At 43.5% G+C, this 16,947-nt stretch overlaps 2 protein-coding genes across 3 annotated transcripts in view; one reads left to right on the top strand and one right to left on the bottom strand.

Moving 5' to 3' along the window:
- The window catches only part of WASF1 (WASP family member 1), a 99,859-nt gene extending 87,514 nt beyond the window's left edge, over positions 1–12,345 (bottom strand). Inside the window, exon 1 of one of the 2 annotated variants that reach the window (XM_055714870.1) lies at positions 11,907–12,345. The gene's annotated coding sequence lies outside the window, so the exon portion shown is untranslated. The remainder of the gene's footprint in view (positions 1–11,906) is intronic. The other variant, XM_055714869.1, reaches the window with a different exon arrangement.
- An 884-nt stretch (positions 12,346–13,229) lies between these two features.
- The window catches only part of CDC40 (cell division cycle 40), a 40,490-nt gene continuing 36,772 nt past the window's right edge, over positions 13,230–16,947 (top strand). Inside the window, exon 1 of the mRNA XM_055713657.1 lies at positions 13,230–13,450. Coding sequence (XP_055569632.1) covers positions 13,259–13,450 — 192 coding nt within the window. The 5' untranslated portion in view covers positions 13,230–13,258. The remainder of the gene's footprint in view (positions 13,451–16,947) is intronic.

The raw sequence follows: 16,947 nt of genomic DNA, 5'->3' as shown, positions 1-16,947 counted from the left end.
TAGTACACATTTAGATCCATTTACTCCTTGTTTATCTGTGGCAGTAGTAATGCTAGTTCTCATGATAAGCTTTATAATGCACAGGCATGTCCATCAAAAATACTAAGTTCTGACTCCTATTGGCCTCAGACCTGAGTCAAATTTGATGCCATTTGCTCATCTGCCCAATTCACGCTAACTATATTTAATAGACAAATTTATCTCCCTAGGTTATCTTTTACATATTTTTACATAGTATATTTTTAAAATCCGAACAGCTGTACAATTAGTATGAGCGATACTTTTACTTTCCAAAAATGTAATAATTACAGTATGTTTCATTTTTACTATAAACTTTCTCTAACTTTAGATAACAAGTGATTTCAACGCACTCTAATTACATCTACATCAAAACCCAAAGCATTTATAATAAAAGAAAAATTATTACGTATCAGTAATTAGCATCGTTTTGCCCCATTAAATCTAGAAAGTTACTATTTTAAATAGATCTGCATGTCATTTATTAAATCTTACCTCCAAAACTTGCATAATTCTACCTAAAATTAATACATGCACTACACTGAGACCACCATTTACCAGTTATAAATTTTCATGAAGGCAGAAAAAAAACCCAACTGCAATCTGAACAACATGATTACATGATTATTATCATTATATTCAAAGGTTTTATTGTCTGTTTTAGGTATCCTAAAATGTCTGCATTTTAAAGGTCTGTAAGTCTGTGTAGTGAACATGCATTGTCTTTCTACAAGACTCCAGATACTTCAGCATTCCTACAGAAGTAAGGTCCTGACACAATATATATTTTTTTAAGTGTATCTTTGGAGTCAAAGTACTGTTCCCAAGTACAGGTGAATTAGGCTTCTCCACAATCTTTTCAAGAACAATGTAAAAAAGGGTTGTTTGTGTTCCAACATGAAATCAAAACCATCTATCATTCTGTCTGCAACTCAAGCTTAGAGATAGCCAAGTACTCTAAAAATAAGGCTAACAGATGTGCCTTGGTATCTAAATGGACATTAACATCTTGAAAATTAACAAACTGCTAACCTGCAAAAATGAAAAATAGGCAAGTTGCAAGTCAGAAGAAATATATGAAAAGCCTTATGTTGCAAGTGAAACTTTTGAGGAAGGTCAGAAACCAAGATTAAAAATGTTTATAGTGCATGTTTGAAAGTGCTACAGTGCATGCTTATGAATTCCTGAAAAAGGAGGCATAAAACAGGTAGAGAAGAACCTGTCCTTCAAAGTCCTTCTCAGCCTTCTAGAAGGTTACCATCAAGCAGCATCCTGTGATGGTGCATCTTACCCCTTCCCCCAGGCCACCCTATGATCTCATGAATCCCCACTGGGCCTTAGCCTCTGTGTCATGACTTGGGCAGTTAAATGTCCCTTGACCGTACTAGCAACTTTTGCACAGCTGAGGTGGAAAACTGCACTGGCTGTACCAGAAACATTCCTTATCTGAACACCACCACCACCTGCCTGCCTTGAACATTCCTTAACAAGCTTGGGAACACTCTTTATTATGACTCCGAGTGGTACAATACCACGTCAATGGATTTTTTTTGTTTAATTCTATTAATTACAGACTCAGATTGCAGCCAGGATGGAAAATTACTGATAACTAAAGCCAGTAATCTCCAAACTCATAAAACAGCAGTCCTAAGTGAGGCCCTCTGAGCTCTCCTGGACCACAGTGGGCTGTGAACAGCATCTCCCTCTGAGTGGGACACCTCTCAGAGTTCAGAAACTCCCAAGTTTGGGAAACTAGGGTGACCATCACCAAAAGCTGACAATGGAGCCTGGGCTGATCTTCCTGCTTCTCAAGGCTCAATCCTTCACCCGCTGAGAAATGCAATTCAACATGAGTATTTCACTGAAGTCAAGAGGAACTTTTAACAGGCATACATCTTTGCACATATATCTCTATACTGCTAATCCTTTGTGTCAGCATACATATGTGTGTGAATTGTCTTAAGGAACCTCAGAATAATAATATAGTAAAAATATTAATATTTTGAATCCTTGATCCACTTTGTAAATGATAAATTAGTCAATGATTAAGTGTTGCTAAAGTCTTATGATCAACATTAAACTGTCAATAAACCTTAGACATCCTTTAAATATAAACTGTTGTCAGAGTCTGAGACTAAGATTGGATCTAGCCGCACTTAAGAATTTGGAAAGCAAGGGGGTCCACTCTGAACCTCATGACCCAATGCGAGGATCTCCCTTACCCTTTTATGTCTTTGGTCTCTGTGTAAATGATTCCAGCTTAATTTTAATTTGATTGTTCTTTGTGTGATTTACCTATGTAGTAATACAGTGAACCTTGCCATTGAACTTCGTAAACTCACACTCTTAAAATTCCTATTAAAACTATTTTGCTCATACCTTTGATGGTGATTCTTTCAGCAACTTGACCTAAACCAGTTGTTCGTGACACATTCTTAGTTCTGAAGCATGTTAGCTAGAGCGAACAAAAACTGACCAACAACCAGAAAAGTAAATCAACATCTGTTTTATGACTGCATAATACAGTTCTTAGGGTTTTCTTTTCTAGTTGCCTCCATTTTAAAATCATATCCTTATCTTTTTGCTTAAGAAAGTTAATCTTTCTTCTAAAAAGATTCCTTCTCTAATGATACAGAGGGTTTCAAAGGAAAAATGGCTAGCTATGAGTGAAGCAGCTCATTATAATCAAGGATGGGCTAGAATATCTACAACAAGCATATGGTTTGGGATTATGAAAAACTGAAACATTTGCTTCGTACCACACAAAAGGATTGGATGCTACATTCATGCTCAAAGAACAGCATTGGTAGCCAGTGCTCCATGTGCAAATACTGAGCTAAGGGGAAGTGCTTACATTTCTGAAAATACTCAAGACACAGAAGATGACCCATTTAGTTTGTTTCTATACACAAACGGTTTTGCTTTTCAATGTATTCCCAGGAACAATGAAAGACAGAATTAAGGGACTATTTTATGTGACGGGGAATGAGTCTGAAAGTATTCAAAGTAACAAGGACTTTACCAATAGGTTATTCTACATAAAATTTCTTACCAAGTATTGCTTTAGGACAACATTAATCGTTAACTGGCTGTTTCCCATGGAAACTCTCTAATGTCTAAGCAGAGAGTGTGTTCAGTTGCTGTCAGAAGTTCAGAGCCAAGAAAAATTTCAAGTGTATACATTCATCAAGATGTCCCATCATTGGGCAACACTGATACACCACAACAAGGTATAACATGCTATGGTGTATTAAAACAAATCAACAGACATTCAAAGGGATGGTCTGCAGGTTTCAAGAGAATAATCTCTTGACCACACTGATCAGATCTCTACTGAAAATGCAGACAGTAAACTTGTGAGGAACCTAGAGTTTACTAGAAGACAGCCTATAAATATATTAGTGCTTCAAGAATCTTAACAAGTATGGCAGATGTTAAGAACCAAACCCATCTGCCCCAACTGCAACTCAGAGTTTGCTATGTGAGGCATAAAGTAAGGACTCAGGAGCCGTAACAGTTCCTTTTCCCCTTTGATGTAACATCACTACTATAAAATCTTTTTATGAATACTGCCAGTACTTGTGAAGATTTGAATAATGAAGCCCCATTCTGAACTTTCCTGCAGGTAAGACAGATGAGTGTGTAGGAAAAACACAAACCTGTCCAGAGCTTAAAGACATGTACATTTGTCATCCTGGAATAAAATAATCTTCTTAGCAGCAAAGCAGCCACAGGTATGGAACAGAGGTCAAATTCTCTTCCAACGAGAAAAAAAAAAAATCTTTCTCCTTGTTAATAAAACTTTTCTCCTTTCGTAAACAAAGATATACAATCTTTTTTATAGTTAGGAGTAGAATGGATAAAAGCCTAGCTCGATAGGCTAGCCACAGATAATCCCCAATACTTGACTTCCATTACTGGAAACATCACAGCTGGTAGAACATATACTCTTTTTGGACTGAACTGTACAGAACCTGTCCCTGTATCATGGAACTTGCTGAAGGTAGATTTGCTTGAAGTTCATTCTCATGGGAAACGAAAACCGTTAAATCCTTTATAACTCAAATCTATGTTTTTAATAGACCACTTATGCTAGCTAGAGCCACAGAAAGCATTCCGCTGTCTTACCTGGGGATGCAGACAGTATTGTTTTAAGTGGGTAGCTACATCTGAAGTTTCCAGAGCACAGTGGTCTTGAATCTTCAAGACTATGGAATAACATCAGTTCATTTGGTATATGAATTATATGCATAGGTATTCTGCCATATAATGCCATTCTTCAGCTGCAATGTAGATCCTCTGCAAAACCAAATACTTACTGTATCATTTTTGATGTATTTTCACAAGAACAAATTCAGATCAGACTGCAACGTCAGAAACTTTCATTACTACCTCTACAGCACTCTAGGCTACCTATTACTTCTCCTGAATTATTTTTTCTTCCTGCTATTATACGAAGATCATATAATCATAGAACATTTGAGGTTGTCCAAAGCAGGATTAACTAGAGCACGTTGCTTGGTGTATTAAGATGTAATAAATACCACTGTCTTGTATTACTAGCAAGGGCTGACATTTGCCATATTGGGTAGCTGGGAGGCACAGAAGTGAGATTTCCCTCTCCACAAATTACACAACTTCTGTAAAGGCTTTGTTCCTGAGGAGAGGCTTCCAAAGAAAGAGCACCTATGACAAATCCGTATTTTTGGTTGTGTTCTCAAGCCTAGGAAGTTTCAAAACTGCACATGGAATCACAATTGGAAAAGTTTTTCAATCACAGCCCTCTCCTTTAATATCAACAAAAAGGCAGAACCAGCTGAGCGTAAAAGACCTCTCTAAGCATTTCTGCACACAGAGTCAGTGGCTAGTGGGTGAACAAGATTTAACAAGTTAAGCACTTCCTTTTTTTACTGAAAAGCTGACTCTGCATGCCATTTTTACGAGAGCTGGCTGAACTACTTAAGTTCACACATATTATCAAGTTATTTATAACTAGTTATTTTCCTATTTTAAAAAAAAATATTTGAAGGTCTGTGCCAAAACATTATGAAGGGTGCTGTTTTGACTTATGATAATGAGAAAATTTTGTGGAAGACTGCTCTCAGCTACCAACAATGGCGCTTCAATAGTGACTCTGCTTATCTGGTATAGCTGATCTGGCAGACAGTCTATCTGAACCCACATCACCACCCTGAATGGGTTTAGCGGTAAAAGATTCTGGACCCTCAAATGATGAACAGTACCAAGTTGCAGAAATACAGCTGACAACTTTGATTTTGGCCATTCCATAGCCATTATTTTATAGGTGGCAACTGGGTGCTGCTGGACAAGCCACTGTCATACAGTATTTAGTGAAAGTACTACCAGTAAAGTAACTTAGTGTCAATCTCTCTTCCATTTTTCCATAACCTGTGCATCTATTATACAGTGCTATACAGATACTAAAGAAAAGAGTTAACGTGAAAGAAGACTCCACCAGTAAAAGAACTCTGATGCTCCTTTGCTATACACCTTCACTATAAACTTATTGTATTGATCGAAGACAGCTTCTCCTCAAACATCAGTTTTCATCCATGGTTTGTGTTCAAACTGGCCATCCCCATACTACAAGCCATTTCCATATTCAACACACTGATGTAAGAAATTCTATCATTATCCCCCTGAATTGAACTGTTTCATTTTGTATAAAACAGTTCATTACATCAAACAGCCAGAAAACTACTCCAAAGCCCAGAAATTACAAAATTCATTTCCGCTATCGGAGACCAAGAATACCTCACTGCAATGAATATTAATTTATTTGAGCAGTCATATCTGATGAAAAAGAGCAAAGTTCAAATTACTGGTTTGAAGCAAATAAAGCAAGGAGTTTAAATTGGTTCTGTGTATTCAAGAGAAACAGTCCAACACTGAGTAACTGACACATGCACACATACACAGAGAGAAATACAGGTACACTGAGTGGAAGCTGGGAAAAATTCTCAATTCCTCCCTCCCTCCCTCCAAAAAAGTATGGCTTCAACAAATCACCTTTTACTGAATGCAGCATTTTTCTTTTACATCTGCTATTGGAGAGCATAAATTTGCAACTATTTTGTAACTTCCCAATCCTCACTTATTAGATCTGTGTTACATTTCCTGGTGTAAATTATTTCAATCTTTTCAATCCCTTGAAAAACTCGGCCATATCCTTTGTATCAAACTCCACAATGCTCTGATTCATCTTTTCTGAACTGACAGTTAATAACACACTCTGAACAGCAGGTAAGAATTAAGGAATGTGTATAGAATGGTACTTCCTTTTCTGTGCTTCTTCCCCACTTCTGATTACAGCTATAAATTGGTTAATGATACCTCAGCAAACTGCAACGATGTCCAAACGTTCTTGTTATATTACTACTAATTTAAGAACTTTGACACATATAAATGGTATCTTATTTTCTGCCTCCAAAACACAGTTTTGCACAAACCAACAATCAGTTTTACCTGTCATCCTGCAGTCCTTTCACACAGCTTGCTTACACTTCTCAGGTGACCTTTCCAGTATGTCTGAATTCGATGAAACAGTTTTGAATCCTCAGCAAATACTGTTACTTTATAAATCAAATTCTACAGATTAATATAAAATATTGAACACCTCCTCATTTAAGACAAAATGTTAAGCCTCCTATAACTTAGCATTTATTACTGTTATTTCCTCTCAAGAGATTTTTGTGACCCATGAAACTATTTTACCTCTCACATCACGGCTTCTTTATTGAATAGCCTGGTGTAAGGAACCTTCCATTACACCTTTAAAAAGTATATGCAAATGAGAACTATATTAAAATTTAATCTGCTCTGCTATTACTGCAATGAAAAACCCTAGTAGATTAGTGAGGCGCAATTACCTTTGCAGAAGCAGTACTAACTATGTTAGTAATACTAGTTAGTACTACTGAGTCTAGCATCAGTCTCTGTTGTCATTGTATGCTTCTATCTACAAGCAGTTGCAACTGTAAGGGATGAGAATTACATGCACATGTTTTTTCTTTAAGAGTGCCGAACAATTTTCAGACCTGTTTCCTGCACAAATTTTGAGATCACTTGCAGTGTATTTGTTGGAAGCTCTCTTTCAGTAACTTAAAATCTACTGACCAATTTCTATCAAATTGGAATCAAGTACATTGAGGTTCTCCAAATCTGTGAAAACAAGAGCCAGATAGAGAACAGAGACTCTATTAATACTCCCAGTAAATGAATGCAGCTTACCACAGAGCAGGAAAAAAGGGAAAAAACCAGTACAAATATCTTAGCTATACAAAATGATTCAACAGAATTTAATGTCTTTTATTAGATGCCAAAAAACCCCACCTGGCTTTAGAATAGATAACCTGTTTTCTAGTAAGTTTTAAGTGTCAGACACAGCATTCATAACAACCTACTTCTGTTTGGATCCTGCTGTCAGAAGATTAAATTCATGTGTACAATCGTAACATCTAACATCACCTAACAACTAACTAACTACTAAATCCAAACTAACTAACGTAACTACTAACTAATCTAACTAATAACTACTAATAACTAACAACTAACTAATCTAACATAACAACTAACATCTAACGTAAAATCTAACATCAACAGCCAGGTATTAACTCATTTAAACTTCATTATTTCTGCTCTTCATTACCTGTTTTGTTGAAATGTAACTACCTTTGTTATTCTGTAGTTCTTTGTGTGCCAGTAATTTACTATACCAACATACTAGCATAAGTAAGCTAGCATTCAATTTAGCTTCCCACCCCTTCAAAAATACAGGCACCTACATTAACAGATAGATCTTTAGAAACGTATACGCTTTTGATTACGTTTTCTGTCCTTTAACAGATTTAAAAAAACATTTTTCAGAGAATTAAAAAATCTAAAATTAAATATATGCAAATTTCTAATTATGCTAATTAGTTTATTTTCCTGGAAGTCTGTAACTACGTTTTGCTGCCTCTCCGACAGATTCTTTGTTCAACCTGTGTCGTAAAATGCAGGTCACAGCACTGCTTAAGTACTTGAGTAGTTCTCAAAGAGGCTACACAGCTTCTGACCTCTAGGGAGGAGGTGGCTCTACAAAAAAAATATTGTTTGCAAAGTCATTTGAAATAAGTACCACAGTCTAAGTCATTCCAGTCTTATCCCATATCTTTTTTTTACTTTGAAACCATGTCTTGTAAACATGAAATATAGAGCCTGTAATCTGTGTCAGATGACCTCGAGATCTCTCCCAAAAAACTTAAGAGACTGATTCACAGATGTACTGGAACACAGAACTCCTATTGCAATCTGGCGCCTTGATTATCTTTGAGAGTCTGGGACACAGTCCAAAAAAACAAAAACTGGAAAAGAGGTATTATCACCCTTGCAGCAGTCAGAGGCTCTTAGGTGGTAGAAAAAGCAGAGCATGAGTTATAAAAGGTGCTTCACTCTCCAAGCAGTTAAATTGAGTACATTAAGATGCATCAGACACACAAGCAGAAGGTTGTAAAAAAGGCCCAATGTGATGCAGTAACAGCAACTCGATAAGACTTCTATCATGACACCTTTTCTCAGCGGCCAAAGGCACAGGAACAAAGGAAAAAAACCCTCCTTTTCTTTCAAACTCTGTATTTCCCACAGACAATAGAGCCTCGTATTTTAGTTCAACCCTCTGTCTGAGAAGTATCTGGGTGCTTTTTTTTTTTTGCCTCCAAAATGCAGACTTACAGATCTTGGTGGATGAGAAGTGAGTGTACATGCAAGTGGGTTGATAGCAGTTTAAGAGTGTTAAAAAAATATATAAATAATACATATATATATAAACAGAAGAAGCAGGATTATATGCATCATCTTCTCTGGGAAAGAAAAACCAACAGAAAACACAGGGTCTGATATAAAGAACATCCATCATGGAAAGCAACAAAAAAGAACTATGAACGAGCAAGTAAAGGGAAAAGAAAGTAGGATAAAATACATATAAGAACACGGGGGAATAGACTTCCATTACCTACTACAGGGGAAAAAAGAAAGAGTGAAAGAAAAATTGTAAAATGTTCAGGTAAAACTTAAGTATTTTACCCCAGCTTTTTAAGGAAGTTAGTCTCACGGAGGAAGTGGTGCGGGAGGAGAGGGGGGTTCCTCCGCTTTAAAACTAGATGGCTGAATCCAATCAAATCTGACAGAAGGGTAGAGGTCTCAAAGATAACCGGCAAAGAAAATGCTAAGTTCATGAAATCAAGATGCTAGCAGTGTCCTGACCAAGGGAAAGGCTGCAGTACGCATTAAGACCTTATTACACATTAGATGACCCACAAAAGGATGAGACTATAAATGTTTCAAACGGAGGGGGAAAAAAAAATCAATTAGAGCTTACAATCATCTGTGGTATTTTTTTAAAAAAAGAAGAAAAAGGGTAAGATGCCAGGCTTCTACTGCTCAAGGAACTAGCCTTTTAAAATACTTCTTCCTCTTTCACCTGGGGAAAAAAGGAAGGCATGGTAATACTTGGTATAGTATTCACCATCTGGACTAGTAACAAATGTGCCAAAAGGCCCTTTTTATATGCAAAAGTGCTGTACAAAGCAGGAAATTTTTATCTTCCTTTGGAGAAACCAAAGCAAGAGAGGTGCAGTGACTGCAAGGAAAAACAGCAGCGGAAAAGCTGGATGCAAAGGAAAGCCAAATAACCCAAATCACCTCCCACCCTGCCTGGAGAACCAGCAGCATCCAACACATAACATACTATGTTTTCTGGAACCCGATTACAACAGAACGTACTTAACAGCATACAGTAATCAATGAAAAGACTTTTTTAAAAGCTGTATCACTCTTCATTTGTTTTATACTAATCAGCTTCTTCTTCAACTCACAAATATACAGTCAATAGTCACTATGTGATATTATCTCCACATAGATGATGAGCAGCAATTCCTCAGCTTTTTCAGTAAAACCAGATTTTAGATAACCATGTATATCATCCATCTACAGATCTGAAGCATAGTCAAGTCAGTATTTCATATTCAAAAATGGCATCTGCATGCTTGCTAAAAATTAGTCCTTGCTACGATTTAAGCAAAGAGAAACTTCAGAACAGCGTTCCACTGAACGACTTCTTGTGTGCTTGCTTATATACTAGCCTGCTGGTACCAGAAAAGCAACTAACTTAAACCAGTAAGTAATTTTCATAGGATCTACAATGAAAGCATCTAGAATCCCATATGACTTAAATTTCACTGGCAATGCTTGGACACAACGTAGCTGAACATACTTAAGCAAACTACCAAAGCTTTGTCAATCAAACATTTCGGATCCAAGGATAATAAAGCAGAACCATTTCAATCATTTTCAACACAATTCTCCAGCTAAAATGTCACAGACTGGTTGCACAAATAGATCTTGAAATATTTCACTTTTCAGGAAGCGCACCTTTCAACTTCAGACAACACCCAGCATCGGCATGCCAAGAGAAAAAGGAATGCAGTCGTATGGAATCAGTTAACAATTACAGCTAATAAACAAATGGACTGCAGTGGAAGACCCACTTTAGATATTAATAAGCAGTGATTCACATGAAGCTCATGTAGATTTCCTTACTTGCAGATGTATCATCCATACATTTAAGAGAAAGTCTAACTCATTACCATATGAACTGCTAGTTAAGGGTAGTATTTTCAGTTGTTGGAGATGCAAAAAGAAAGGTCTCAGTGTCGAAAATGTGGGACTTAGTTACCTAAGATCCTGATTCTAGCATACAAAGAAGAGGCAGGTCCTTGTTTAGTAAAACAGACCTAAACGCAGCATCTTGCTCCACACTCCGTACACCGTGCACACTTTTCTATTTACCCTTACATTTTTTCTACCATTTTTTTCAAAAAGAAGCCAAGTTACACCTTCTTAAGCTAAGGTACCCGTTTAAAACCGCGACTGCTGAGAAGGGTGGAAAAAATCAGACTCGCGCATTTAATCTGATCAAATGCCACCGTGCCACAATTAGATGTCACTGTATGTTCACTTTAATTCTGGAAGCACATGCAGCCGGGAAGGAAGTCACGGCACCGCGCTGCTCCAGGTGCCAGCCCGTGCGAGGCGCCCACCCGGCGCTGCAGCCAGCCCCGCCGCGCTCCCCTCGCCATGTATCCCGCCCCGGGGGACGGGCGCTCTGCCGCCCGGAGAAGTTGGAAGCTCCGTGCTCCTCCCGCCGCCGGCCAGCCGCGATCCCCGGCCAGCCGCGATCCCCCGCCAGCCGAACAATGGTAGCAGTGTTCCGGGGGCAGATCCGCCGCGCAGCGGATCGAATCCCCTCGCCCGCCAACGGCGAACCCGCCGCCCGTCCCCGCCTCTGCCCGCCGAGCCCCGGCCAGCCCAGCGGCGCGGCGCCGGCCGACCGGGAGGGGACAGCACCGCACCTCAGCCCGCCCGCCGCCCCCGGCCCGGCCCGCCCCGCAGCTCGCACCTGGCTGCGGCTGACGTCACCCCCGCCGCCCCCCCGCCCGGGCCGCTGCCCGCTGACCCCACCTTCCCCGCCAGGCGACCCCGCCGCCCCCTCGCCGGGCACGGGCAGCGGGGCGAGCGGTCGGGGCGGCGAGGGGAGAGAGAGGAAAGCGCCGCGCTCCGGCGCCAACGCGGCCCCCTCCTGCCCCTGCCCCTGCCGGCGGGGGCGGCGGAGGGACGGGGCTCCGCGGCCGCGACGTGCTCCCCGCGCTCCCGCCGCCGCCCCCCCCCCCCCCGCCGCACGGGCGCGGACAAAGGGGAGGGGGCCGGCACCTGGCGGGGGCCGGTCCCTTTGTGGGGCGGGCGCGCCTCGCGGCGCCGGGAAGGGGAGCGGGGGCGCGGGCTCGGTCCCGCCCCCGCGGGGGCCGCGAGGAAGGGTGCGGGGCACTTACTGGCCGGCCCGGTGCCGTGCGCTGCCTCCCCTCGCCTCGCACCTTCACGCCGCTCGCCTCAGCCCCTCCCTCCGCCTTCGCCTCGCGCTGCCCCCGCAGCCGTTGGGGCGCTGGAACTTCAAACGGCGCCTGCCATTCCGCGCGCGCCGCGGCCGGCCGGCGGCTCCGCGGGCGGGGGGAGGCGGCGGGGCGCGTGCGGCCCCGGCGGCGGCGCGGAGCTCCCCCGAAGGCTTCACAATAGGCACAGGACAGCGCGCGCGTGTGTGTGTGTGTGCGCGCCGGAGGCGGGGCCTCTCCCGGCGCGCCGAGGCGGGAGGGGGGAGGCGGGAGGCAGGGATGTTTACCCGGCCGTCGGCCCCGGCCCCCCCGCCCGATGCTCGGGCTGGTCCATGCGCCGCCCCCCCAACCCCGCGACGTGAGGAAGGCGAGCCCACCCCACCCCGCGGGCGGCAGGTGGTACAGTCCGGCCCGCCGGCTCCCTCTCCCAGGCACGGGCGGGGCGGGGCCCGCCGTTGTGATGCGCCCGAAGCCGGCTGCTGGCGGCCAATCAGCGGGAGGGGGCGGGGCTCCCCGCGGCACAGCCCGCCTCGGGCTGAGGCGGTGGGATCTCAGGAGTAAGCGGCGGGGGCGCAGCCGGCCCGGGCGGCAGCAGCAGCCCTGCAGCGCCGGGCGCCTAGGCTGTGTGGCGGCCCGCTCCGCTGTCGCCTCGCTGCCGAAGAGCTCGCGGAAGCCCTTTGTGTACGGGAGGACGCGGGCGCCCACGAGCTGTCGCGCCCACCCGCTGTTGAACGTTTTCCCCCGCCGTCACGCGAGGCGCAGGCGGGCGTGGGACGAAACCCCAAGCGCCCGTGACAGGCCGTAAGGGAGGGGGCGCGGCGCCCAGCGCGGACGAGCGCTCGGGTTCGTGCCCCTGTCATCGGCCGGGGCGTGTTCCTCGGGAACGGGCAGCGGGAAGCTCCCTTCGCATTCGTCTCCCCGTCAAGAGTGGTGCCATGGAACTCCTCCGCCTAGGCGGCAGGACGACAGAGTCCGCGCCATGGCAACCGTGCCGCCGGACCGTCACCCCTTCGGCAGAGCCCGCTGGGCCTGGGCCGCGTTGCATGCTGGAGCCTGTAGTTCTGCCCTGGGAGTCCTGAAAGGTTAAGCACCAACAACAGCAAAGGGAGATAACCCACTCCCTCAGACACCTGTATATCCCATATAAGTCGATAACTTATCCTTTAGAGCGTATTTTCGTTTTAATGAGCTACCTTTTAAGGTACAGCCCCACCCGCTCGTTCTGCGGGGGAAGGGACACGGCGAACTCCGCGGAACTGCCAGGACCTGCTCGTCCCGCCATCCCCCGCGCCAAGATGTCGGCGGCTATCGCCGCGCTCGCCTCCTATGGCGGCTCCGACTCGGAGCCTGACTCGGAGCCCGAGTCCGAGGGCGGCTCCCAGCGCGCCGCCGTGCTCGCCAGCCGCGACGCCGTGCTGCACCTCCGGGCGCCGCCCGCTGCCCCCCCGGCCCTGGCTGTCGACGCGGCCCCGGAAGTAGCTGTGAAGGTAGGTGTCCCTCCGCCCCCGAGGGACCGGGGCCCGCCGTGTCCGCCTGCTGCTGTAGCCGCACCCTCGGCCTCTGGCGTTGGAGACAGCCTTAGGCTGCCCCGGGCCGGGGAAGCGGGGTGCAAGCGAGCGGGTGTGGGGCCGGCGGGGGGACCGTTGCCGCCGCCTGGCCTGGCCTTGCCCCGCGGTGTTTGGGACGGAGCTGGGGAGGGCGGGCGTGTGTCGGGACCTCGGCCGGTGGATCCCGCTGTGGCGATTAAGCTTATCTCCATCTCAAACCCGTCCCTTGCTTGGAGTTATTTAGATGCTCTTGTCTTCTGTTCCCCCGAGTTTTACATGTTTTTTTATGTGGTTTGCCCGAGTGATGGGGTGAAATCGATACTTGATAGGCTGAATGCAGCTGAATGCTGTTCTAAAGAGCTGCCTGAAAGCTGCTCAGTGTTTCTGTTGGTGCCCTGGTTTCAGCAGGGATAGAGTTAATTTTCTTCTTAGTAGCAGGTGCAGTGCTGTGGTTTGGATTTGGTGCAAAAATAATGTTGATAACTCTGATGTTTTCTGTTGTGGCTGGGAAACTGAGTCTTCAGTTTCTCGGGCCCTGCCAGCAAGAGGGCTGGAGGGGCACAAGAAATTGGGAGGGGACACAGCCAGGACAGCTGCCTCAAACTAGCCAAAGGGATATTCCATACCACAGAAGGTCATGCTCAGTGTACCAACTGGGAGGAGTTGGCTGGGGCCTGCCAGTCAATGCTTGGGAACTCAGCAGGTGGTAAACAATTGTATTGTACACTTGCTTGAGGGGTTTTACCCCCTTCCCTTTGGATTTTATTCCTGTCCCCATCTCCCTTCTTTTCATTATAATTGTTGTTGTTATTATATTTTTATTTTACTTCAGTTATTAAATTGTTCTTATCTCAACTGTCAAATTTTACTTTTTTTCCTGATTCCACTCCCCGTCCATCTGGGGAGGTGGGGAGTGAGCAAGTGGCTGTGTGGTGCTTAGTCAACAGCTCGAGTTAAACTGTGACACCTGGGGAAACCTTAATTTTCCAAGTTCAGTATCATATTGGTTCACTTTTGTGATTCCAGAAAAAGGAAGAGGGAAGAGTTTTGGAACTTTGGTATAGGCAACTGATTTCTAATAAAAACCAAGTGTCTCATCATGATGACTGTCACTGTAGTAGTGTATTGCTTCCAGTTCTGAAAAGTTTCCTACTTTGTCACAAAGAGGTGGATAGAATCTCTTAATTTGTCATTAGTTAATTCATATGCTATCACAACTGATCATATTTGCATATGTATGTTATATCATATGTACTGACTAGATGTGCATTTTCTTATCCCTTGGTCTTAGAAATACTTATTAAATTGCAGCTTCCAGCAGACTGTCTTGTACAGGCTTTGAAAGGAAAGCTAATTAACATATGTAATATCTCTTGATTGTCATGGCAAGTGGCAAGTAGCATTCGTTGGCTGTGCTCTTTACCACTCTTAAGGCTGTAGCAGTAGTTGCCATGCCAGCACAAAGGTTTATGCAGTTGCTTGGTGGCTGACATCAGGGAACCAACCTGAATTTTTTAAAAAAATAAATAACTATATTGGAGTTGTTTGACCTTGGATCCATTCCTCCATCCAGTTTGCAGTGCAGCTGCACAAATGCTGTGCCAGCACAAATGCTGTGCCAGCACAATTAAATCAGTTAAAAGCCCAGTGCCAGAGTAGGAACAAGCACTGGAGGAAAGGGTTAGGTGTCAGTCGCACATTCAGTTCAATTCAAAACTGTTCATCAGGCTCTGTCGTGAAAGGGGTAGCCACCAGTACAACTAGGACCGTCTCTGCCGCAGGTGTTCTGCTAACCAAGATAAAAAGGAAGTGAGGTTTCTGAGTATCAAGATGTTCAATTAAAATGTTGTCTATCATTTTTATTTGAGATCATAGATGAGATGCATATAAATGAAAGAATCAATGCCTTCAAGCTGAGGCTTTCTGAATACACAGCATAATGGAGGTTCTTTTAGCACCATAACTTTCTTTGAGGAGTAATAGATCATTTCCTTGTAGAGTGATGTCAGGCTTTCTTTCCAGACTTTCACGGTTCAAGAAAGAAGTGCTGGTCTCATAGACAACATGCTCTCAACACCTTCCATGTCTAAAAATGATAGCATCCCACCAATCAGGAGTGAAAGCTTGCCAGTCACCCCCTCAGGAATTCACCTGGATTCTTTAGGATTGGAAAGTACTTGCTGAACAAATGTGAAAGACATGAAGTTTGAGTGTAGGTCACAAGAATTCTTTTAAGTATGGAGCTGGAAAAACAGCCAGTTGACTGAGGAGGAAAGCAGAGTTACAGTTCATTAGTATCACTTCACTTGTGCAAATGTTGTTTTGACATGAATAATGATCAAGTATTCTTAAGTGCATGGATATGTATTACACAAGGGACCAGGAATGGGTAAGAAAAGATGGTGCTAAGAAGGAAGGCTAGAAGGGTTAGTCATACAATAAATATAAATGACAGCTGTACACAAGTGCATTTTTGGCCGTTGAGAATGTAAATCTTAACGGGTTGGTGTTCTGCATCCTAGTTCTAATCACTGTACCCATTTTGATTCAGAATTTTGCCCTCTTAACTTGCACAGACATTAGACTTGTGTGTACTTTAAAGAGGAGTATGTTCCTCTCTCTTTATTAATAAGGCATAATTGTTAGCACACTCAGCTACAGCATTTGGTTTTCCTGTTGTTACTTAAATTAGCATATAAACTGTAGCCCTAAGATGTTACTCCAAGATGTATTTCTTTATTCTACAGAAATCTGCAGAGTCCTTGCCTCAAAGTACATCATAGATATATAAAAATGTAGTTCAGTGAAAATATTTTTTTCTGTTACTGGAAACAGTATTAATGATTTATAACTGTGTTTTAAAAGTTTGAGGGGATGGCTTTTGTTACAGTCTGCTTGTTAAAATAAGGCCTCGTGCTGATCTTCATGTTAAACTACTCATAATAAATAACATTGAGTTATAATTATTGGTTACTTTAATCCAGTAATACTTCTACTTTAATTTTAAATTGGAAAGCCAATTAGATGAAAGTGCGTGTTTCTACTGATTTTAGCAACAGAGGAAGAAGGTATGCACTTCCAGTCCCTTCATCCAGAAAAGGATACATTATAGCTGCAAAAAGCAAGGCAGAAGGGCTGAAGAAGGGTTCTGCTTCAGTTGAAGGATTATTGAGAAGGCTAAAACTGAAAAAGAGATGGCTGAGGTGAAGAGTAATGACAGAGACCTACAAAAATCGTTAAATGGCATGGAGAGGGGGTTGAATACTTACTGCTTCTTCCAGTACAGCAACTATAAGCTAACTAGTAGGAGTTGGGTTGAAAACAAACAGAAGGATATAGTTCTTCACACAACATGTATTAGGGCTGTTCCCATGCCAATAAGTATTGTGTATGCAAGAGGTTTACACTGTTACAAGGAGAGTCTGGACAAGTACTTG

This window comes from Falco cherrug, chromosome 6 (assembly GCF_023634085.1).
Source record: "Falco cherrug isolate bFalChe1 chromosome 6, bFalChe1.pri, whole genome shotgun sequence".
Taxonomy (NCBI): Eukaryota; Metazoa; Chordata; class Aves; order Falconiformes; family Falconidae; genus Falco; species Falco cherrug.
This window is presented reverse-complemented; position numbering and strand designations above follow the sequence as displayed.